The sequence below is a fragment of the Labeo rohita genome, chromosome 14, assembly GCF_022985175.1.
Source record: "Labeo rohita strain BAU-BD-2019 chromosome 14, IGBB_LRoh.1.0, whole genome shotgun sequence".
Taxonomy (NCBI): domain Eukaryota; kingdom Metazoa; phylum Chordata; class Actinopteri; order Cypriniformes; family Cyprinidae; genus Labeo; species Labeo rohita.
Genome location: NC_066882.1, coordinates 20,813,738 through 20,837,899, shown reverse-complemented (window position 1 = coordinate 20,837,899; position 24,162 = coordinate 20,813,738). Strand labels below are relative to the sequence as shown.

Here is a 24,162-nt window from a genome sequence, read left to right as displayed (position 1 = left end):
GCAACCTTTACTCCATTAGGCAGAGAAATGCAATTAAAGCTCACTTAGCGTGAGAAGAGACGTCTGTGATCGGAAGAGACAATTCACGCTGCTCACTAAGTGAATAGGGCAGGTAATGCTCAAGCACTGGATTCTGGGATGTGTGTGCATATTTACACCCACACTAGCCCTGAAAGTGACTTGCCATGGCTTGTATGAAAGGCTTGATCTTTCATTCAGCCTCCTACTCTCCCAATGGAAAAAACAGCACAATCTCAACAAATCCTCAACAACCTTTTGCTTATATATTCACAAGGATTAACTGATAATTCGACTTTGTTTGTTATAGAAGAATACAATTGCTGAAAAGGGGCAAAAAAACATTACATAGTTCAGCCAAAAATGAAAAACATTCCATTTATGCAGTCTTATGTCATTTGCCAACCCACATTACTCTCTTTCCCTGCTAGAACATAACAAGGAACAAGCTAAAAATTAAGTATTTAAGTCAACTGTGGTCAACTGTATATTCAAATTTGATGAAAACGGCAAGTTCATGATGTTCATACCATTAGTTCTTGTGGGTTTCTCAACTGATTTTTGAAGTTGGAATAAAAATTAATATCATAAGTTATCAAAAGGCTTTAGAAAACTTGGAATACAGCACACAAGTCAGATCGCTAATGATGTTTTTCAGCATTTTTGTGTATTTGAACCCATTCCAACAATGACTGTATGATTTTGAGATTTTTTCATACTAATTACAACTGAGGGACTCATATGCAACTATTACAGAAGGTTCAAATGCTCACTGATGCTCCAGAAGGAAAAACAAGCCATTAAGAGCCAGGGGTGTAAACTTTTAAACAGAATGAAGATTTTTCTTATTTTTCCTAAATATCATGTATTTTTTTATTTAGTACTGCCCTTCAGAAGCTACAGAAGATAGTTGCATATTTCCCAGAAGACAAAATTAGTTACATTTACCCTGATCTTCAAATTCAAAGTTTTCACCCCCTGCCTCCTAATGCATCGTTTTACCTTCTGGAGCATCAGTGAGCGTTTGAACCTTCTGTAATAGTTGCATACGAGTCCCTCAGTTGTCCTCAGTGTGAAAAGATGGATCTCAAAATCATACAGTCATTGTTGGAAAGGGTTAAAATACACAAAAATTCCGAAAAACAAAAGAATTTGTGGGACCTAAAAGATTTTTCTGAAGAACAGCAGGCAGTTTAACTTTTCAGGACAAACAAGGGACTCATGAATAAATATCACTAAACAAAATAATTCAGGTAACAACACAGTATTAAGAATCAAGCGTATGAAAACTTTTGAACTCGCTTTTATAAATTCAACTATTATTTTCTTTTGTGGACTATATGTAAAATAATTAACATTTTGCGGATTCAAGGTGTATTTAAACTTTTGACCTCAACTGTATTTGTGTGATGTCTTCATTCTAGGCAATTTTACTGTACTCACCAGCTGTGTTATTTTGCATGACTTTTACTGCATTGATAAGCTCCTTGAATCCATCTAAGCTCTTGTCATTTTGACTGTATAGTAAGATCTTCTTGGCATCAGAAAACAGCCGTGATATTCTGAAAAAAAAAAGTCAGAATTACTACTTGCGCTCTGTGTCTTATATTATGCATAATTGGCCACATTATAGTGTTAGTTCGAAATCTTCAGCTGTAGGCAACAACTTACATTGAATCATTAAAATTTCCAACGACTCCTGGAGATTCCCCAGGGGTTGGGTGTCGGAAGCACGGGTTGTTGGCGTTGCAGACGATGCCCTGGATCCAGGGCAGGGTGCCTGCTGACGGCATGGCTTTGTTGGGAAAGTGACCTGTAACAAATAAACGGAGACAAAATGAACTACCTCATTGAACAGGGCTGAAAAGAGTTTCCACATTAAGGCTTTCTCGGAGAGCAGAAGAGAAGAAAGTGTACACGATAAAACCGGCATAATCAAGACACGGACATAAGAGTGATGATATCAGAAAAAGTTGAGAAAAGCATTTTTTCCACTGAAACCATAATGCAGATAATCCAGATAATGCATCTATGACTTCAAAAGTGTATTTACTTCATAAATGACAAGAGATCCTGATAATGGGGGGTGGTAGATAGTTCAGATATGCTATCAGATTGACATCCAACTGTATGGACATGATGTGCCGGATGAGATTTACGCTATTTTTTCGTTCCAGTGCTGCAACCCATCCCAATATACAGTACAGTACAGAGAATTGACACATTCCCTTAGACAGCCTTATCTTCTCACGGACCTAAAAAAAATCAGCAAACATCTGACTATCTATCCCTGGAGGATGCGTATTCTAGGAGGGGACCTTATCGAATGATTACCTAAGCGGTATATATGTGACCTATGTCCCCCCACAGACTCACTGTTATTTCTATAATGAGTCAAATATGCAGGTCTGCTATCAGTCAACCTTAAGACTGCCAGCTGATCCACTGCTGAGCACAGCAAAGATAAGATAATACTTAAAACATGAAGTAATCAATTCAGCCGCGATTTGTTCAATCCCACATATATTTAATTTTAAATAATTTAAGATGAACCTTACAAAAATCTATCAAAGAACATATCTGGGTCATAATATCAAAATAAAAAATTATAACATTTTTCGATAAGGTCCCCTCGTAGAATACGCATCCTCCAGGGATAGATAGTCAGATGTTTGCTGAATTTTTTCAATTTTAATGAGCTAAAAATGATGTATCTTTATAATATTTGTTGTACTCCTTTTAATTTATGTTAAATTGAATTTAAAAAGTCATTAATTACAGCATTTTACAAGAGAAGCACATTCTTGTAGAATACTGTAATGCATGATTCTTCTAATTAAATCATCATAAAAATAAATTCTCAAAAATATCACAATCACAATTGTTTAATGTAATCAGTTTCTTTTTATATCTACATACACTACCTGTCAAAACTTTTTAAACAGTAAGATTTTTTTTTTTAAAGAAGTCTCTTCCGCTCACCAGGCCTGCTTTTATTTGATCCAAAGTACAGCAAAAACAGTATAATTCTAAAATATTTTTACTATTTAAAATAATCATTTTCTGTTTGAATATATTTTAAAACATAATTTATTTCTGCTTTTAAAGCTGAATTTTTAGCATAATTTCTCCAGTCACATGATCCTTCAGAAATTATATTATAATAAATGCTGATCTTTGGATCTTTCATCAAAGAATCCTGATCTGTTCATCAAAGAATCCTGAAAAAATGTACTTAGCTTTAAATATTGATAATAATAAGAATAGAAAACAGCAAATCAGCATAATTACAATGATTTCTGAAAGCAATGATGCTGAAAATTTAGCTTTGATCAAATTACATTTTAAAATATATTCATATAGAAAGAATTTATTTTAAATAGTAAAACTATTTCACAGTATTACTGCTTTTGCTGTATTTTGGATCAAATAAATTCAGGCTTAGTGAGCAGATGAGAATTCTTTAAAAACATTAAAAATCTTAATGTTCAAAAACCTTTGACTGGTAGTGTATATATGATGCAAAAAAATAACCTAACACATAAATACATTGTCAAAAATATCACAATACAAAAAAAAAAAACTTAAATATTCACACAATAATATAATATTGTGTGATTTCTTTTAAACATATACATTTATATTTGGTGAAATATTTCATTAATTCACATAATCTTCTGTTTACAGCTTCAGGGAACATAATATTGCTGGTTCTGAAGTCTTAAAATTGATTTTTACCTACATGATGGACATTGTTCTTTCTGTCCATTTAATCACTTTAGCAGGAGAAGTTGCAACATGACTGTACTCGCATATGACAAACCTATTTGTCCATCAGCGCACGCCAGACAGGGAGAAGTGAAATTATGAACAGGACCTCTTATTTCCTGTATAAACCAAAGCGGTACCACACGGACACATTTGCGCGTCAACAAGATCTCATGACCAAGTCTCTCTGTTCCACAAAGAAGAACAGAAAGTTCACAAAATAATCTGTATCATAGTATGTCTTTTCAAACACCACTAGTCAAAGATTGTTTTTTAAATTCCTGGCTAGTTTACAGCCTGGCATCTACTTATCTATTTGAAAGCCGATCAGGCACAATAAAAACTATAAAATAATGATAGACTATCAAAATAACTAGCTAGTATTAAAATATAGACCATTTTGTACTTGTTTGTGCCCTAAAATGCAGAAATAGGGATTACTTTTTCTAAACCCCAGCATGCTCCTAATAGCATCACCCTATCTGTCTACACATCCTGTGTGACTGACAAAGCACCCATTACTCCAGTTATCAGTGGGAACTCCTAAACACCCTGCCAGTTTGACACATCTGATAATGCTACACCATAAAAAACATGCAATGAAATGAAACTTGCATTTTCACCCTGTGCGTTATGTATTTAGATTATGCAATGCAATTAATATGCACAGGTTGTATTGCAAAAGTTGTTTTGCATGAAAACACGTGGAAGCCATTTCGTTTTTCAAAACAGGATAATTGCATTGCATCACTTCTTCTTCACTTCTGTTCAAAACTGAGTATACTCACATTCATGTTGCTCATAAGGCGGGTAGTTCAACCTCACAGCGATCAGGATGAAGAAAATAAAGAGAGGCCACACAATCTCCGTCAGCAGTTGGAGCTGCACAAGTCAAACACATAAAGACAAAAACGGTCAGCGTTTTCTGGAAAGTGCAGACACTAGAGACCATCTTTGGCCCTGGTGAAACATGACTAATAGAGCTCTCAGGAAATAAGCTCTAATGTCTAAGGTAAGGGCTTCTGGTGTGTCATGCCATCAAGGGCGGGTTTTTATTAACAACATTTATTATTAATACACGACAGAGGATCGATCAGAGCCTCCAGATATAGTACAACAGCACAGAGGAACATCCACTGGGAACAAGGCATGTCTACATATATCCAATGGGGAATGAAAGTCATCTGACCTTTTGTTCTCCATTTAGCACTTTTGTGGGTAATGCTTTTTTATTTTAAACCATAAAAATGTGAATACATCAGTACTGTACTTTTTCAAACTATTAAACAATAGAAAATTAGGTTTTGGATTTAAGATTTAAAAAAATACCAGGATATACCATGTTTTTTTGGACATGTATTATGGAACAACCGTGGTTTAAGACATCTTGGAAGCACCTTGTAAATATAAACATTAGAGTACCATGTTATACACCAAAATACCATAGTATGGTAAAACCAAAGTGCTTTTTGTAATGCATTCAAGAGTAAAATACCCTATTTTAAAGAGATGGAGATGGTTTAAATATAGTTTTCATGTGCAATAACCGGAGACTCATAGTATAACAGCATTCTGTATTGAAATTGTTAAAAAAAAATTAATATGTGGATTGTTAATGAAAGTAAACATCTCAGAATTCTCAAATTATATCATCAGGAATGAATAGCTAATAAAATTCAATCTAAAATGACTAAAACAATCTCAAGACTTAATGTTGATCTCAAAAGCAGTATGATTTCAAAGCGTTACGCATAACGTCACGTGCTAGGCATCAAATGATATTTGCTTTGAAATAAATGTTATTCTTGTTTATGATAGCAGATTGAAAAACAAAGAGAAATCCTGAAAGATATAGATGTTAAATCTGTTGTCCTTACCGTTTGTCTCCTTCTGTAGGTGAAGTTCTTCCACAGCAGCAGACCCAGTTGAGTAAAGACAGACATCTTCACTCGGGTCCCTCTTCACTCTCAGCTCTCAACTGCAATGACACAACAGAGACGCGGAGTGAAAAAGGCATCCAGCAGCGACCAACAGAGCAGCTCAAAAGTCCAGGACAAAGTGCAGCCTTCCTATCAGCCTCTCTGCTGCTTGCTCACGTCTTCCCTTTTCATCTCTTCTCCCCTGCCCTGTTTTAGGGAAGGCCAACCTTTTCTTTTTTTCCCAGAATTCCTGGAAGTGGTGGACCTTGTAGTGTCAGAGAATCATCAAGCACGGAATTTCACAGGCCATTAGGGTCTCTGGGGTAGGTAGCTTCACTCTTAATGGCCACGTTTGATCAAAGAGCTTCATTTAAAATGCACAGATTTGCTGGAAGTCAGAGAATCGTGTCCTTGCTCTATGCTAACGACGCTATTCAAATGCGAAAAGGGTCTAGACATTCTTGAGTGATCTTCATCTAACGCTTACATTGTTCTCACTGTCTGAGCCTTTCAGTGATTTAATCAGGTAACCCAAAACAGAAATGATCATGTTTGTGATGAGTTTGGATGGAAACAAAACTTAAGCCTGTTAGAAATAGTAAAATATGTAGAAAACAAAGCATACTTTATGGCTAAAATAGGATGATGTATGTTTTTACAATGATACAAGAAGGACTTTTACTTGTCTAAAAGTGTAAACTGTCAAAGTGTCAAGAAAGACAAAATGATCTAAACTGCTAACCATATTCATTTTATACCTCTATAATTTTACTGTATGTCACCAGTTGACACATTCATATCTAGTTTTAGCAGAAACATCTAGCAACAAGTCAAAAAGAAACAATTATCAGAGTTTGAAACAATATTCACGCCCGCACCCTTCATCACGCTGCCCAGGACAATGTTCCTGCTAGCCCTTTCAAACCCTGACACCATGCACAGAGAGAACATGACTGTACCTGTGACAAACACAGACTGCTTTCTATGGGTTTTTAGGTATACATTCTTCAGGTCATTAACTATTAATTTCAGGCGTTTCCCATTATGTTCAAGCTGAAGTGCTTGAGGCTGCATGTTGCTTTGAGAATTTGAGAATTCATACAGCTTTTCCTTCCCAGCTACCTGCACATGTTATGTCTTCCATTATTACAGATGCAGATGGCAAAAGCCTTCATATATAAGTATATATGTGACCCTGGACCACAAAACCAGTCTTAAGTAGCACGCGTATATTTGTAGCAATAGCCAAAAGTACACTGTATGGGTCAAACTCATAGATTTTTCTTTTATGCCAAAAATCATTAGGATATTAAGTAAAGATCATGTTCCATGAAGATATTTTGTACATTTCCTACCATAAATATATCAAAACTTAATTTTTGAGTAGTAATATGAATTGCTAACAACTTCATTTGGGCAACTTTAAAGGTGATTTTCTCAGTATTTTGATTTTTTTGCACCCTCAGATTCCTGATTTTCAAATAGTTGTATTTTGGCTAAATTTTGTCCTATTCCAACCAACTATACATCAATGAAAAGCTTATGTATTCAGCTTTCAAATAATAATTTAAAAAAATTGAGCCTCATGACTGGTTTTGTGGTTCAGAGTCACATATACAGTGTACAAAATGTTTCATTTTTCATTTTCCATGTTTCAACATCCATTTCAACTAATTTAGCTTGACACTACATTAGTGGAAGTTCTGTCATTTCGTTTTCAGAGTTTCTACTAAATTTTTTCATCTGTAATTCAACCCAAAATAGGCAAACGTCTAATTAACTTTTACTGCAGGTTGTGGATTTGTCTTCACTTTGAATTACTTTCATACTTTAAGGCACTTATTAAACTAAGTTTTTTTTCGTGTTTTTACAGTCTAGCTTTGTTTTTCACACATTCAGACCTAAACCTTTGTCTGTCTGGTTCATTGTTCTGTTGCTGTTCTCATATAGCACTTCTGATCTTTCTGTTCGCTGATAAAGAACCACACGTTATCACTTTTTGCTATTTTTGTACTATATTTGCTTTTTTAAAAAAAAAAAAAAAAAAACGTCAAGTTTTGTTTCTGAAGCTTAACAGCTGTTCTTCAGATAAATAACAACTGCGTCGCACAATTTTACTTTAAGTGTTACTTCAATGAAAAAAAAAAAACTGTGTCAGTGATTCAATCATTTCCTTTGACAACTTTTACTCTCGTCATAAATACTGAAATATTGTTATGGTATTTGTATTGTTTTCAATAATACGACACATGAAACCTTCTGAAAGCCGTTCATTCTCCTTTAGAACATTAAAAAACACATAAACTGTGTTAAAGAAAGCGAAACATAAATGTATCTTACCAGACAGTTGATGAGCTTTGATGGACATTCGCTGTAATCCAAATGAATCGGATGTATATTCGTCCCTGTGGACTCTGACGCCGGTGGATCTCGTGTGAAGGAGCATCTGAGGGTTTAGAAGTGGTTTTATAGCGCATCCGCTCTGAGCGCCGGGTTACTGTCGGTCATCCAGTGTGCTGCTCATTTTAACTGAGTCTGGATCAACACGTGGAGCCCAAAACAGCTCTTAACTGGCATAACTGCAAACATCTGCTGACAAACGAGTGCCATGAAAACAACACAGGGATGAACCATGCCTCTTCTATTGGTGTTTGCTTTTTAATGGCCATAAATGACAGAATCTTATTTGAAAGATTTATTATTCAGAGTACAGATGATGAAAAAGTATTGTTATGCAGTCTGGGCTCTTAAAAGCAGGCATATTACAACACTTGGCACAATCCCTTTCCCTTTTAACTCCACTGGGATCTATTTTTTCGAATTGATGTGATAAAATACTCATGTCTGACAATATTTGAATGCAAAAAGGACCACAATCTAAGAAAATATTAAATAATGTATATAATCATCACTCTCTGAGTATACAAAATGTATATAAAACTGTATATAAAAACCATCTGCCAGAGGAATTTCACAGTGGTTGAAAGATGGTAAATTGGATTAATATTACCAGTTAATTTGGATTTACTTTAATCATCTTTATTTATGGGAAATGACACATGAACACAAACATGGAGTGGTAAGTGACAGACCATTTATGGGAAACGTGTCAAAGGTTTCTTCAACTTGCCTGACTCAATGTCCAGGCTTTAGGAATGGTGTATCTGCAAGTGCGCTTGTGATGGCCAGGTAGGCAATGTATTGTTTTTTGGTGGCTTTTCTTGATGAATGTAGGTGGAGACTTCAGATTAGACCAGAATAAGATGTATTAAGCTATGTACTGATACTTATTATTGTGTTCTTAATGCTTAAATCTCATCAGGGAACTATTTTCCATAAACTGACCACAAAACCACTTATAAGTAGCATGGGTATGTTTGTAGCAATAGCCAACAATACACTGTATCTTTTATCCACATCTAAGTAAAGTCAAGTACAAACTGATTACAATCTTATGCCATGGCATATGCCAAGATGTACTTTCTCTGTGTTTGGTGTTCATTGGTGTTGCAACATAGATGTAACTGACATTGTGAAAGCTAGTGAAACTCTGGAAAATCCTGGACTGGGATCCGGTATTCTGGCATTGTGAGAAACACAAACACTGAGTCATCTTAATTTTCAGAAATGGTGCAGAGCTCAGTATCCAAATTTACCCATATTTTACGTTCCAGTGATATCTGTAATTCTAGGCCAGGGAAGGTATTTCCTAACACTAGCAGAGCAAAACAGATAATTGAATTCACTAACAATTCATACATGACTATCCTATAATGATTTCTTAGGACACAGTCCGATCTAGAAAACAATAGGAAGGTTTAAAAACAGCTCAGAACAGCCAATGACCTAAAGTAACCTGTCTGTGATATCACTTTTTGGAGGAAGGGTCAGCTGATATTATCACTTCCTGAATGCATTTGCTGGAGCACAGCTGTTGGCACATACGGTCCACCGCTGTCAGTGTGTCTAGTGCAGTAAGTAATGAAAAATTTCTGACTTTTTTAGTGGAGGAGGGTGATGAAATAATGGAAAACATCCTTCTGAAACCCTGGGAGCACATGCTCTACACTTGCTACCATTAAAAATGATTAGAAAGTGCTGCCAAAGTTATAATTCACCAGTTGAAGTCAGTTACGTTTCATTTTGGAAAAACTGGCTGCAATAACATGTTGAGATGCTACTATAAAAATAATTTTCATGGTGTATGCCTTCTTTGGACAACTATGCATTTCAGCTAACCTTTTTTCTGTTGTTTGCTATTTGTTAGAGAAAATTTCAGTAAAAAAATTCATTACAAAGATTTAAAGGTAATATATTATTTTGTTATTGAACTGAATCATACAAATTGCTTCAACTGTGAGGCTTACGTCTGAGGTTATTATGTAAGTTTCCTGTAAGTTGCTATAGAGTTTCTTAGTGAAGTGGGTCATTCCTCAGCTCTGAGGTCAGTGTGTCCTGCGGGAGAAATGCCTGCCACCTTCGGCGAGCTCTTGCAAGGTTCACATCCATAAAATATGAGCAGCACTGATGCTGTCTTGAGAAAGAAAAGCGGAAGGCTAGAAGCAGAGAACTTGAATGTAAATATAACACATAAATATCACATTACTCTTTGTCAGAAATAGACTAAAGGTTCTTATAGAACAATAATAACTCCTAAGCTGACAATGGACTAATAAACAAGGAAAAGAGAGCAAACATGCTGACTTCAGAAGTGTGTGACAGACACGTCAATGCTGTTTCATCACATTTTAAAGGGGAAAGTTCAGGCCACATTGGTTTAAGGAGTAAAAGGCTTGTTTTGTTTATAAGAGCAAAACAGCCTCCTAGATACTGTAGTGACTTGAAAATCTATTCTAAATATGTATCATTTCTGCATAATAAGATGAGACATTTGCTAAAACTGCTTAAGATTGCACATAAACATAGAGAAGGAGAGTAAATTGAATGTTTCACCCAGTGGTGAGAGATAATGTTGGTCGTGACCCTTATGTTTACAGTACCAAGCACGTAGAGACAGATAATAAGAACTTAATATGCTGGCATTAAATAAGTACCAGAAAAAGAAACGGTGAGCAAAAAAAACAACAGATTTTAATTAATATTAAGCTGTGGAAATTGAGGTTTAATTGAGCTTTGCGATTTTTACTCTACTTACAAGGGGTTTAAAAGACAATTCGGAAGTATACAGAACGGAATGCGTTTCTGAAACAAATAAAACTATTAAATTAGAACAATTAAAAATACATTCGAAATATAATGATACATATTAACGCACTGTATATACATATTCTGGCAGGTATGGTTGTTGAAGAAATCCATAAGGAAGGGTCAGTTTTGAGTCACACTGTATTTGTTGTTAATGAGCTCCCTCTAGTGTACAGACTCATTAAATCACAGTTAGTTTGACAATAAAATCACTTGTGTTGTTTACAGTAATGTGGGAGGATTTTTCCCCTCTTTCTTTCTCTTTTTCTTTCTCTTTCTCTCCCTATCACTCTCCGTGACACACGCCCACACACAATAACTCACTATGTTCACTCTCTCCCTGGTACTACAAAGAACAATGGAACAATGCAGCTCTTCTGTGGCCCAGGCTGGCGTTTCTAAGCTGAGGCTCTACCCCTCACAGACTGAGCGCTGTGATGCTGCACACCGCCGAAGATGAGCGAGGTGAGACGGTCAACATCAAGCTCCTATCGGCCGAGGTCCAGCTGGATAAAGGTGGGACATTATCTTAATACAATTCAAGTAACTGACGAGTTTAGAACAGGCAAAAAGTCAAAGTGCGACTTCTAAAAGTAAACAGAGCGTAGAAAAAACAAGTATTTCTCATTGTTTTGTAATGAAGGAATATTTCTCATACGCTGTGAAGCAATCCATATTTATTTACAGAATTTCTCAAACGATATTTAAAAAGTAATGAGGTGAACTTTCAAAGCTGGTAGTGACTTGCAGCACTTTGATTTACCTTAAGTAAACGCAGAAATTGAACTTAAAGTTTATATAAACTTAATGAAGTTTATATAAAACTATTAAAAGTTTAAGTTTTCAAGTTTATTTGTTGACATGTTTAAAGTATTGAATACCCTGAGAGTTTGAATTGTTTTTGAAGTCCTTCTTAAAGACACTAACAACTATTGTGATCGTTTACTATTATTTTAGCACTGGTTAAAAATGTGTGTGTATATAAAAAGTATATGAAGTTTGGGTGGAAATAGAGTTCCTGTATAAATGTGTGTTTCAGTGTAGTTTTACAGTGACTAGTACACTGAGTGGCAGCGGTGACGCAGATTCCCAACAGGGTGGTGATGATGACCATATGGAGTGACGTTTGTGCTTTTGTGCTGCTCATAGGGGTCAAGCAAACAGTGACCTTTTGCTCCTGTTTTTATAGGAATCTGTAGGCATATGCATTGAGGTCTGCTTGGGGCCAAAGCCAAAGCTTTTTAAAATTCTATCAGTCAGGGTTATTTTGTGTTTTATATCACCAGATGAGGAATGTTTATGCTGATGAAGCCAGAACAACATTATGTCAGAAATATCATATTTATAACAGTTATAGCACATGTGTTTTTTTTTTTTTTTTTTTTTAACAGAATTAACAATAACTGTAATTCCCACGCATTTTGGCCTGTGAATTTCCATGATTTATCTCATGACCTTTCCACGTTCTGAAAATGAAAGGATATTTGAAGCCCTATTTGGGAGTCTCAAATCACAGGACACTGGCTGTATCCTTGTTCTCTTTCTAAAAGGACAGCTTTCTGAGAAACATAAAAATGTAACCCATTCCTGCAGGAACTGTGAAAAAGCCTGAATGGTTCCTCCAGTGATGTCATCAAAACCTCTTGGAAAATGTAATTAAGTTCCTTGCGTACACAATAGGATAGTTTGCACACAAAGTTTGTTTAATCGGAACGGATTTGGCTGCCGACATTTCTGGCCAAGATACGAGTCCATAATAATGCTTGCTCAAGTAAAAAAGTCCATCCCCTGTTGTCCTTTCACATCAAAATCTACTGATGTATTAGAATTGTTTTTACTTCTAAACGGTGCTTGGTCTGTAAATATTTCTCTCCTAATTAAGACAAAGTGACTTTTTCATGGGAGACGACTTGTATTTTAGCTAGAAGCAAGGATTTGAAGTTAAAAATGCCTTAATGATGGATTTGTTTTGTAAAAACATGCAACTTTTTGCTTTGCTTGTGGATTATTGGGTTGTTTTCATCATCTGTTTGGACTCTCATTCTGATGGCACCCATTCACTGCAGAGGATCCATGAGCAAGTGAAATCTGTTCCAAAGAAGAAACAAACTTTTCAGCAAACTATATAGTATTCTTGTATTGTACAGTTGAGGTCAAAAGTTTACATACATTTTGCCGAATCTGCAAAATGTTAATTATTTTACCAAAATAAAAGGGGGTCATACAAAATGCATGTTATTTTTTATTTAGTACTGACCTTAACTGTTCAGGACAAACAAGGGACTCGTGAACAATTCTGTCAATCACTAAACAAAAAAATAAATAAATAAAAAATAAAAATACAGCTATGGATCATTCAGGTAACAACACAGTATTAAGAATAAAGTGTATGTAAACTTTATTCTTGAATTACAAATTAATTACAAATAAACTATTATTTTCTCTTGTGGACTATTTGTAAAATCTTTTATGTGAAATATCTTATTCAGGTCAGTACTAAATAAAAGATAATTAACATTTTGCACATTCTGCAAGGTGTATGTAAACTTTTACCTCAACTGTATAATTTTTTACTGATGTCACTGATGTTTACTGATGATATTTCAAAGCTGAACCACTTTTATGGGTTAATTTATAGTTTTTATAAGCCTGGAAAGTATCCTCAGGAAACATGGTTGAAAAAAAGACAGAACAATTATCATTATGAACTAATTTTGATATATTTTAGCGGCGCTTAAAGTCAGAAATTCTGGCATAGCCTATAGTTTTGCATAATGTTTCATTATTTCTTAAAAACAAGCAGTGAAGCGGTTCTGTTTAGAATGTGTTTGCTGACACGACATTAAATAAAACATACGCAAAATACATTTGTTTTATTAAATGTTCTATCAAGCGCTATCTTTTAAACTCGATTTATGCTGGACACAAATTCCAGAATTCCAGTTTAAAGTTCCCGGGTTCCTCCAGCGTCCCTGGATTCAGCGCGCGTTCCGCCTTATCCAGCTCGTGCTGTGAATGGACGGCTGCCGTTCTTTTCCGGCTACACCTGCTCAACCCACCAGGAAGTGCTGGGCGATAAATCCTAAAGTAATAATCCCTTTTACCTGGAGCGAGAGGAGCGAACAAACATTATTATGCAGTGTATCCGGGGAAAGCCCTCCGATTAGATTCATGTGATCGACGCGCGCGATTAATGCAGGGTAGAAAACACACCGTCAACTCCCTGCAAGTTGGGGTTATTGTTTTCCTGCGGTGTAGCGTTTAGTTTTTTTGCGGTCCTAACCTCCCTCCGGCAATGGGATGCTGTGGAAGCGCAGAGGTAAGCGATGCTGCCCGCAACAAAACGCGATACAATGTATCGAATCTCGCGCGGATGTGTCGATACATTGTTACATTGTTGCTGGCGCTGTGATACATTGTTTCACGGCTGATCGCATTTGACGGGCCAATCAAGTGCTGTACTGTCGCTTGCACTGCATGTAATCCTATTATTATGTCCTATGCGGTCGCACATAGCGATGAATGCGTTTGACCATGACAGTTTAGGATGATTTCGCCTTTGCATCAAAATACAACGCTTTAGATCGTTGTCTTTTTTTTGCTGCACATTATCATCATCATCATCATAGTGTGTTAGTAAACATGTTTACAGTCACTACTGTCCTCCTACAACACACTGGTTACACAAAGGGGGGTTATTTATAAATGGAAATCAGTTGTGAACGGTGCTTGTTATGTGAAATTGATTTTTGAATATGTCCGTTTTGACAGTTTACATTTGCGAGGCCTTATATGATAAAATACTGTTTAACATTTGCAGCATGCTAACTAGTTATGTAAAGAAGAAATTGACTTATGTTGTTTTTTTATGATTATTTTTATATTTAAGTGTTTGATAATCGATGTGACAGTAATATTTTTATTTTCCATTACTGATCTCTGAAAGCATAAATAATAATAATCAAATAAAAATACAAAAATAATAAATAATTTATAATCTATGTACTCTTCATTTTTTATTAATGTTTTTTTTTTTTCCTTATAGCAGTGTTATTTTAGAAGATTTATCAATATATTTCTGTATCTCATATTTTTAGAACCAGTGAAGTGGAAAATTATAAATATAGAAAAAGACTGAATTGATTATCAGTTTATTTGTAATGTGATGGCATGTTATTTGAATCAAATGATAATCGTTTTAAGCATGACTGAACATTAAGCGTTGTGTATTTGTATTTCAGAGGCCAAAAAGAGAATGGAAACCTTTGGAGGACCGAAGCTGCACGGATCTGCCATGGTTCCTGTTATTTACATTGTTCCTTGTGGGAATGGTAAGTTCACCTTATTCATAATTTATAGACAATATTATGTTAATTCATACAGTACTTCTGTCACACTGTGTATTACAGTGTTCATGTTACTTTGTGTTTACATAGACAGGAACTGACTAGCTTTGATGTACTACTTAATGATATACTAAAGGGGATTTTTTTTTTTTTTTTATAGTCCTGATTGGTTAGTCTTGGCATTCAATGGTCAGATGTTAGTGACAGTGTGTAACTGTATTTCATATTCATGCATTTGTTTATTTATTATTGTAAAAAGCAAAATAATGTACATGTATCACAAAGTAAACAGAGAGAGGTAAATTGGGACTATGATGTGAAGCAGACAGTATTTAGGGTTCTTGGACACTCTGTGGTCTTTTTCTTGTTTTTTCTTGTAATGCTAGAGCTTCGTGAATAATTGAAATAAATCCAAAATGGCAATATGGCTTAGTGTGATTTGATTAATAAATAAATGTGCTGTGTTATTCAGAGTGTTCTTACACATGAGCAGCTCATTATCCGCTGGTGTTTGCAGCATCTCGGAGTGGCTCGGTTTGCAGTAAACGCTGCTCCATGTGAAATCATTTCTGCATGTGCTATGCGTTTGGGTCGATTTAACGTGAATTTGGAAACACACCATGCAGCAACCATCCTTCTATAATTTCCATAATGATAAGTGCCTATCAACAAAAGAGCAGCTTTAAAAGCCTACTTAAATGTTTGGTTTAATGTTTGAAAATTAAGAATTTAAGACATCCAGAAATATTAGTATTGTAATTTTACAGATTGAATGAAAAAATAAAAAATCATTAGTTTGCTTAATAATTATATATATGTATGTGTGTGTGTGTATATATACATATATACAATATATACATATATATATATATATATATATATATATATGTATGTATATATGTATATGTATGTATTACAATAGTATGTTTTGTTTTTTTGTGTGTTTTTCATAATTTAATTTATTATTAGTATTATTATTATTATTATTATTATTGCTAATATTAATATAGCAATATTGATATATAATCTCAAAATTTTGGCCAAATTGAGCAAGCATACAAACAAGCACAGCAAACTTAAAATTTAAAAGAAGGAAAGGCAATTTTTTATCAGAAAATCTGCAATTGGATTTTTTCCCCCAGATCATGCAGCCCTAATTAAAGCCCATTTATTTAGTTAGTTAGTTAGTTAGTTAGTTAACAGCCATATGTGACTCTGGACCACAAAACCAGTCGTAAGTAGCACGGGTATATTTGTAGCAGTAGCCAACAATACGTTGTATGGGTCAAAATTATTGATTTTTCTTTTATGCCAAAAATCATTAGGATATTAAGTAAAGATCATGTTCCATGAAGATATTTTGTAAATTTCCTACCATAAATATATCAAAAGTTAATTTTTGATTAGTAATATGCATTGCTAAGAACTTCATTTGGACTTTAAAGGCGATTTTCTCAATATTTTTTATTTTTTTGCACCCTCAGATTCCTGATTTTCAAATAGTTGTATCTCTTGTTTATAGTTGTAAAGCTTATTTATTCAGCTTTCTGATGATATATAAATCTCAATTTCAAAAAATGGACCCTTATGACTGGCTTTGTGGTCCAGGGTCACGTATAATAGCACTTTGGGATTCTGTATGAATATAAAGTGCGTTATAAATAAAATTTATTATTATTATTATTATTAATACAACATCCCACCATGATAATTCATTCAACACTCTTTTCAGTATAGTGCAAAAACACCAGGTCTAAATATTTTATGGCTCAGCTTTTTTCTTGAAATTTCCCTTTTGATTAATAGTGTTTTCTCACCTTTCTGTGGTTTTTGCGACCAGCCAGAATGAGCGTGATTTGGTGCTATTTCTGTGGTGTTTTACAGGGTACTCCCATCCAGTGTGAAATCTCACTGCTCTAAAAAAAATATATCCTGTTCCACATACCTGTATAGTATTGAGAGTATATATGGTCTTACAGCAGTTTTGCGTTTAGTGTGAACAGACAAACTGTTTGTCACTGGAAACATTGGACATTGTGTAAGTTTATGTCTCAGTCTTTTGCAAGGAGGCTGATGTTCGCCAGATGAACAAGCTCACAGGTATCTTTTGATTTAGTGGTGAATCTTTCTATAATTAGGTTTATCCTGTGAATTATTTAGCCTTTGCTGCAAATGAGTTTTCACACTTTTTTAAAAAAACAAACAAACACTTTTCATGATTCCTGCTAATTCATTCTGATTCCAGTGTGGCATCTGTGGGTTTACCATCGCGACTGGAGGGGCGGCGAGGCTCGTCTTCGGATATGACAGCTACGGGAACACGTGTGGCCAACGCAACGAGCCCATCGAAGGGGTCCGGCTGAGTGGTCTCGACCATACTGACAGAAAGTGAGTCAGCTCGCCTTTCTTTCCTCTCTCATCCTTTTTTTTTTTTTTTTTTTTTTACACTCAGCCTGCATGTACCATCACCAACCTTCATTTTTTCCTCCTCCTCATTTTGTGCTTTTACACACCCGTTTTTCTCCGTCGTAAATGGTCAGCGGTGAAATCAGAGCGCTCCAGCTCTTGCCCTTCGATTATCACATCAATGCAAATGTCAAATGGCTGGCGTTTCACCTCGAGATGGCTGAGGACTATCTGAGCTACACACACGAGCCTTGAATAATTCAGTATAGGCCCTGAGGACGGGTACTGTCACAGTGTGCGGCCCTTAATGGGTGCTAGCCTGCAGGAAAGACAGGTATTGCGGGCCATTTCATTTGCAGTGCTGTCAAATGACGGCTTTTGGCTCTCCGGTGTGGTTGAACTGAATTGTACGTAGCTTTTTAGAGATGGGTCTGAGATCTGACTCATCACAAGGCAGAGCGAGTCATTTGGTGGAGTATTCACTGGCTTGTCAGAGCAGACGTGAACTTAATAATGGGTTGAAAATGTCTTGCTGGAGCTGTCAAAAAGAGGTGGCCGCGCTGGCAGAGGGTGTGCGGTTTACCTGTGTATTTAATGATGTTTAGGCTTCATGGAAATCCAATTTTAAGCTGTTAGAGATGTTCACCCCAAAGTTCTGTCATTATACTCATTTTTATGTCAGTGCAAACCTGTTTGACTTTCTGTGGAAGACAAAAGATGTTTAAAAAATATCTTGGTGTTTTTTTCCCCCCATACAACGAAAGGCAGTGGAGCCCAGTATTGTTTTGTTATTGATTATTCTTCTTTTATGTTCTGCAGAAGACATAAAGTCATACAGGATTGAGATGAGTAAATCATGACAGAATGTTTGAGTTAATTTGTCTATTAGTATTATGAAAATGTGTCACATGACACCAAATTCAAAACGTATAAAATGTGTTATTCTTGTTTGGATCTTTATTTTTTAGCATCACCAAGAGCCCATTTATGTCATGTTGAGGTAATATGAAATCACAACCTGTCCTTTTTGAAAAAAATAAAATAAATGAATAAATACATATATACATAATTGTCAACATACAATACTGTTAAAAAAAAAACTGGGGTCAGTAAGATTTTTTTTTTTTTTTTAGTTTTTGTCTTTTGCGTCACACCGACAGAGGCCGCTCCCACGATAGTTGATTGACAAGAGCTTCTTACCTCAGATCTGCCCTTAATCAGCTGTAACAGTCCGACCTCCATTGTTTCAAGCAAGTTTAGCAGCTAAATGCGGCTAAAGTAAACGGGCTCGTCACTCCTCAAAGAGAAGAGAGGGGTGGGGCGAGCAGAGCTCATTAATATTTGAAGCAACCTCGACCAGAACAGGATGATTTTTTACCTTTGGCAAGGTAAAAAGGTGTTATTTACACTTTCATTGAAAATTTTTAACCAAAGCATGTTATAGACTTTTCATTAAGACCCTAAAAAATCATATCAACTTGTTTTCCACAAGTTGGGCATCCGATGAACCCTTTAAATGAAGCTTCACTGCACTAAAGCTACAGCCCTGAGAAATGTAGCAAGCTAAGTCACAGCAACATGGCAAAAGTAGTTTACTACATCTTTTTTTTTTTTTTTTTTTTTAAATATCGTTTTTATATTGAACCAACATCATACCAAGTCAGTGCTCTCTAAGTGATCAATAAAACTGTCAGTCAAACAGATAAACAGGCATAATAGTTCAGTTTAGTTGTTTATTCAACAACTTTTCCAAACCAATTTGGCAACAAAACTCAGTATCATGTACAGAGCTGGATTTACCTCATATTGTGACATAGAAAAAATAAATCTTTGCTGTCGGCCGGAAACCTCCTATCGGTAGCTGGTTTTGTAGCTTTACTGTGTACAGATACATTTATATAAATGGTAACACTTCACAATAAGGTTCATTAGTTAACATTAGTTACATGAACTAAGAAATACTTCTGCAGCATATATTAAAGGGGTTCTATTATGCTTTTTCACTTTTTAAATTTTAGTCAGTTTGTGGTGTATATGTTTGGGCATAAAAAAGATCTACAAAGTTACAAATCTCAAAGTCCACTCCAAAGGGAGATATTTCATTTTAAAAAAATCTCTTTTCAAGAACTACAATGAACGGCTCCTTTGGACTACAACGTTTGTTTTCCAGATGCTATGATGTCACAACGCGGTCCATTAGAATATCATTAAATTAAATCCTGCCTACGGAAATTCGAATTGTTGGAGGGGTAGGGACGAGGTGGGGGATAAGCCTAACTTTAGTGATTCAGTGTGGAAAGCCGCTTCAGCATGGAAAGCCGCTTCAGCGAGCTGCAGCGCAGTGGGTATAAATACAAGCATTGACTGGAGTGGCCGCTTCAGAGCTGTAACGCACTGCAGATGTGTGCGGAGTGTGGTAAGAGATTTATTAATCATACAGTGTAGATAGCTTCATTTATAACACGAGTGTTTTTTAAAATGCATAAACTTACACTAGATTAGGCAAGGCTAATCGGTGATGATGTTCTTTGATAATATTGGGCTGCTTTTAGCCTTATGCTGGAGCTGGTTTCAGGCAATGGAACTAAGTATGTAAAATAATTGTAAAAATTAGCACGATAATATCGCAAGCTGACGATAGGACCCAACACTACTGTAGTGTAATATGTACTCACCCTCCATGCATCCTAGGTGTATAGGAGTTCCTTCTTTCAGTTGAATGCAGTCAGAGTTATATTACAAATTATCCTGCCACTCCCAAGCTTTAGAACGGCATAGACGGGCGTTTCTCTTCATCAGTCCAAAACAAGTCCAATAAAGTGCATCCATCGAAAATAAAAAGTGCCTCACATGGCTCCAGGGGTTCAATAAAGGCCTCCTTTAGCAAATCAGTGGATTTTTGTAAGAAAAATATCCATATTTAAAACGTAAGAATCACTTTAATCTAGCTTGCGCTAACTGCTTTGGCAAGGGGTGTGGCAGTACTGAAACACTGTCTAAGCTGTTCGCTAATCGCAATGCAGTGGGACAGCTAACCAATCACAACACATTTTGTTTTTCGGAAGGTGGGCCTTCATTAAACCTGGAACTAATCGATAACACTCCCAAAGCAAGATCAAGACTTTGTAAAAGAGCATAATAGGTATAGGTAATAAGTATCATGAGGTTTGACGGACAGTTTGAGGAGCAAATGGAGTTACGAGGTTTAGTGGCGGTGGCGTCACTGATCCAGGATCAGCGATCCTTGGCAGTTATATTTCTGATTTAAGCTTCCAAATGCTTTGGGTAATGTAGCTTTGGTTGACGCTACCGTGCTACTTGATCAAAAAAAGAGCTTTGCTACTGAAAAGCTATTTGATTAAGAAAACAGCTTGTATAATAATATGATAATAACACTGATAATAATATGTGTGTCTTGAGCAGCAAATCAGCATATTAGAATGATTTTGAAGGATCATGTGACACTGAAGACTGGAGTAATGATGCTGAAAATTCAGCTTTGTCATCACAGGAATGAATTACATTTTAAAATGTATTCAAATATAAAACATTTATTTGTTAATATATAATAATATTTTACAGTATTACTGTTTTTATTAATATTTACTTAGTATTACTGACAAGCATAAGAGTTTTTTTTTGTTGCCGACCTCAAACTTTCAAATGATAGTGTATTTAAATGGCATTTCTCTCCACGTTTATCATTTTGATGTGTCTGTATTTCACAGTTCATGATGGGGCCAATCACACCACAGAATAATTTTCAAGTCACATTTGACGTGAAATTGCTAATAAAACAACGCATAATTTGACTAGATCATTTTATGTTTATGGTAAGAATGTTCTTTGCTGTCCAGCCATGATGAAAATAAAAGATAAAATTATAGCCTTTGAGGACATTAAAATTACATGTCATGTCAACTACCCATTTACAAAATCATTCTTTGTGATTAGCAGATTTTATGCTGGCGTTTCACATTTAGTAGTTTAGTGCATGAGGGTGACGCTGCCTGTGTGTGATTTAGTACGTGTCTAGGTGTTTGCTTATCCTATTAGAACCATATAGCTCTGAGTAATTGCTTCATTTATTCATGTCATAAAAGAGAAGGATGTGGTAAATACCACCTGGAGTGAGTTGTTCCTACAAAAAGGCATGGCTGCTCGTTTCTTGTCTTCCTCTTATTACATCTTTAACTCTGGCTGAAAATACTGAACCACTAGAGACGTGTAATCACCCCTGAGCAGCACTACACTAGCCACCATATCATTCTCTCTTAAGACACACACACACACATTAATAACTGAGGCTGAAAATACATGTCTCTACATAGATTTTACAAAACATACCTATATCAATTCACTGCAATTTCAAGCTAAATTAACTCTAGTGTCAGGAAAACACCAACAACTTTTATTCATTTTTACACAAATTATGATTACACAAGCAGATTACTGATTACTAAATAATGATTTTTGTGTGGTTTCTGGGATGACCTCAAAATGCTTTTACCATAGTGCATGATTTGTAAATCTCTTCATTTGGACTTTTGCATTACATACGCTCTTAAAAATAAAGGTTCTTTACTGGCATCAGAACCTTGAACATTAATGGAACCTAGCAAAAATGCAGAAAAGGTACTTTATAGTCGAAAGTTCTTGAGATTTTTAAAATGTTCTTCAAAATGGTTCTTTTAGGACACTTCCAGTGAGTCTGGTTGTACATAGGGCTGTGCGATAATGAAAAAAAAAAATTATATTTTGATATTTTCTGAGATTTTTGTTGATAATAATTAGACAGTATTTTGTTATTGAGTGTTATTGTGCTGGTACTTTGACTGGTTTAGGTCTGCCGTGGACAGCTGACTCCCAAAGCTTTTGATATTCTTCTTATTCTATGTGGTGATTAGTTTGCAGAAGTAACAGAAGTTAACTTCCTTAAGTTGAATACTGATATTTGAAATGATTTGGGGGGAAAAAGGAAAAAATATACCTGAAATACAAACCTAAAATCGCCAGTAGGTGACAGCAAATCTGTATGATCTGTAAAAAAAAAAACTGTATGAGTGAGTCATTGAATCATTCATTTAATTGATTCATTCAAATGGCTGAGAGATTTAGTAACGAAACACTGTTGTGTGTTGCTCAGAGATGCAAAACAGTTCTGCTGTGCACTGTAAATTTTGTTGACGAATAACTTTCGTATTGAATGACAAAAACTAATATCTATTGATATTTGTCAAGTATAAAAACAAGACAACAGTGTTATGGAGGGACGATTTGGGAAGACATTCGTTCAGAATGAATCTGCGTGGTTAGGAGATTAGATGCGTACATTTGAACTGTATCATAGCCTATTGATCTGGCGGTACATAAGCTGGCATACATTTGCTGCATGTCTCAGAAAACGTTAAAAAATGTCAATATCTGGGAGTAAGAGAAGAGCAGATATATGCATAAACTTGACGACGCAAAAGAGAACTCAATTCGGTCCGGTTTTCTGAACGTACACGCTCGAAGCAGCGCCTCTCACGGAGTGCACTAGTACTCTTCTGCATCTCGTGAATGGAGAAATACACACAAAATGATGTGGAATTGTCCATTTTGATACATGTTCACGTAAACTCACTTGGTTACGTCTTGGGTGAATGTAAACAGTTGGGAGAATATCGGATGTATATCAGTATATTACATCCGTGGATTCGGTTTTAAAGGGACAGCAGCCTAAATTAGTTGCTAAATTAGTCTACTTGAATAAATGGAGAATGTGGTAAACATGTTGTTATAAATAATACATAATTTGCCTATATAACCATTGGCGTTTCGTTGAAAAGAAGGCCATGTTCTTGTTTCTTTATGAGAAGTGGTTTGTTTTATTTTAATATAAAGGCATGTTGCGTGTCACAGCAGTTAAATCTGTGTCTATCTTGATAAAACCTTAATATAAAACCTATACAATGAGTTTGGTAATTTTAGAGAAATGCTTAATAAATGTGTTACACTGTAACTAAACCCATTAGATTTTAACTGACTAAATATATTGTAGATTTAGTCGACTAAAACTAGATGACTAAAATGACTAAATGACTAAATGACTAAAACTAAATGGCATTTTAGTCAGAAGACTATGACTAAGACTAAATCAAAATTTGCTGTCAAAGTTAGCACTGCTGCTGTGGCTTTGTTTGAAAATTGAGCAAAAATAGAAACTGTTGTGTCTAAAATGTAAGTCAGTTAATATTAACTTTTTGTTTAATGGACTTTTATACAATGAATATCACATTTGCAATTGTGCTGATGTTTGGAGAAAAAAACTGTACTGTTCGTGTGATATTAACTATATCAGATGATATAAATGTACATGACATATTAAAGTCATACGGGAGCATATTTGGAATTCTAAATGCATTTTGATAGACTAAATTACGCAATGAAAGCGTGAACTATAAATGTGCACACGCAATAGCATATGCACTCTCTGGGTATGGTTTTGTTAGCATATT

At 35.4% G+C, this 24,162-nt stretch overlaps 2 protein-coding genes across 6 annotated transcripts in view; one reads left to right on the top strand and one right to left on the bottom strand.

Moving 5' to 3' along the window:
* abca1b (ATP-binding cassette, sub-family A (ABC1), member 1B) overlaps nucleotides 1-8,186 on the bottom strand; it is a 43,262-nt gene extending 35,076 nt beyond the window's left edge. The window contains exons 1-5 of the mRNA XM_051127171.1: nucleotides 8,046-8,186; nucleotides 5,664-5,764; nucleotides 4,575-4,668; nucleotides 1,690-1,831; nucleotides 1,462-1,580 (exon numbers count right to left, since the gene is read on the bottom strand). Coding sequence (XP_050983128.1) covers nucleotides 1,462-1,580; nucleotides 1,690-1,831; nucleotides 4,575-4,668; nucleotides 5,664-5,729 — 421 coding nt within the window. The 5' untranslated portion in view covers nucleotides 5,730-5,764; nucleotides 8,046-8,186. The remainder of the gene's footprint in view (nucleotides 1-1,461; nucleotides 1,581-1,689; nucleotides 1,832-4,574; nucleotides 4,669-5,663; nucleotides 5,765-8,045) is intronic.
* A 668-nt stretch (nucleotides 8,187-8,854) lies between these two features.
* The window catches only part of slc44a1b (solute carrier family 44 member 1b), a 42,536-nt gene continuing 27,228 nt past the window's right edge, over nucleotides 8,855-24,162 (top strand). For 2 of the 5 annotated variants that reach the window (XM_051127449.1, XM_051127448.1), the window contains exons 1-3: nucleotides 11,194-11,426; nucleotides 15,152-15,241; nucleotides 17,502-17,644. In XM_051127449.1, coding sequence (XP_050983406.1) covers nucleotides 11,367-11,426; nucleotides 15,152-15,241; nucleotides 17,502-17,644 — 293 coding nt within the window. In that variant the 5' untranslated portion in view covers nucleotides 11,194-11,366. Of the gene's footprint in view, nucleotides 8,895-11,188; nucleotides 11,427-13,932; nucleotides 14,230-15,151; nucleotides 15,242-17,501; nucleotides 17,645-24,162 lie in introns of those variants that run through there. The other 3 variants (XM_051127447.1, XM_051127446.1, XM_051127450.1) reach the window with 3 other exon arrangements.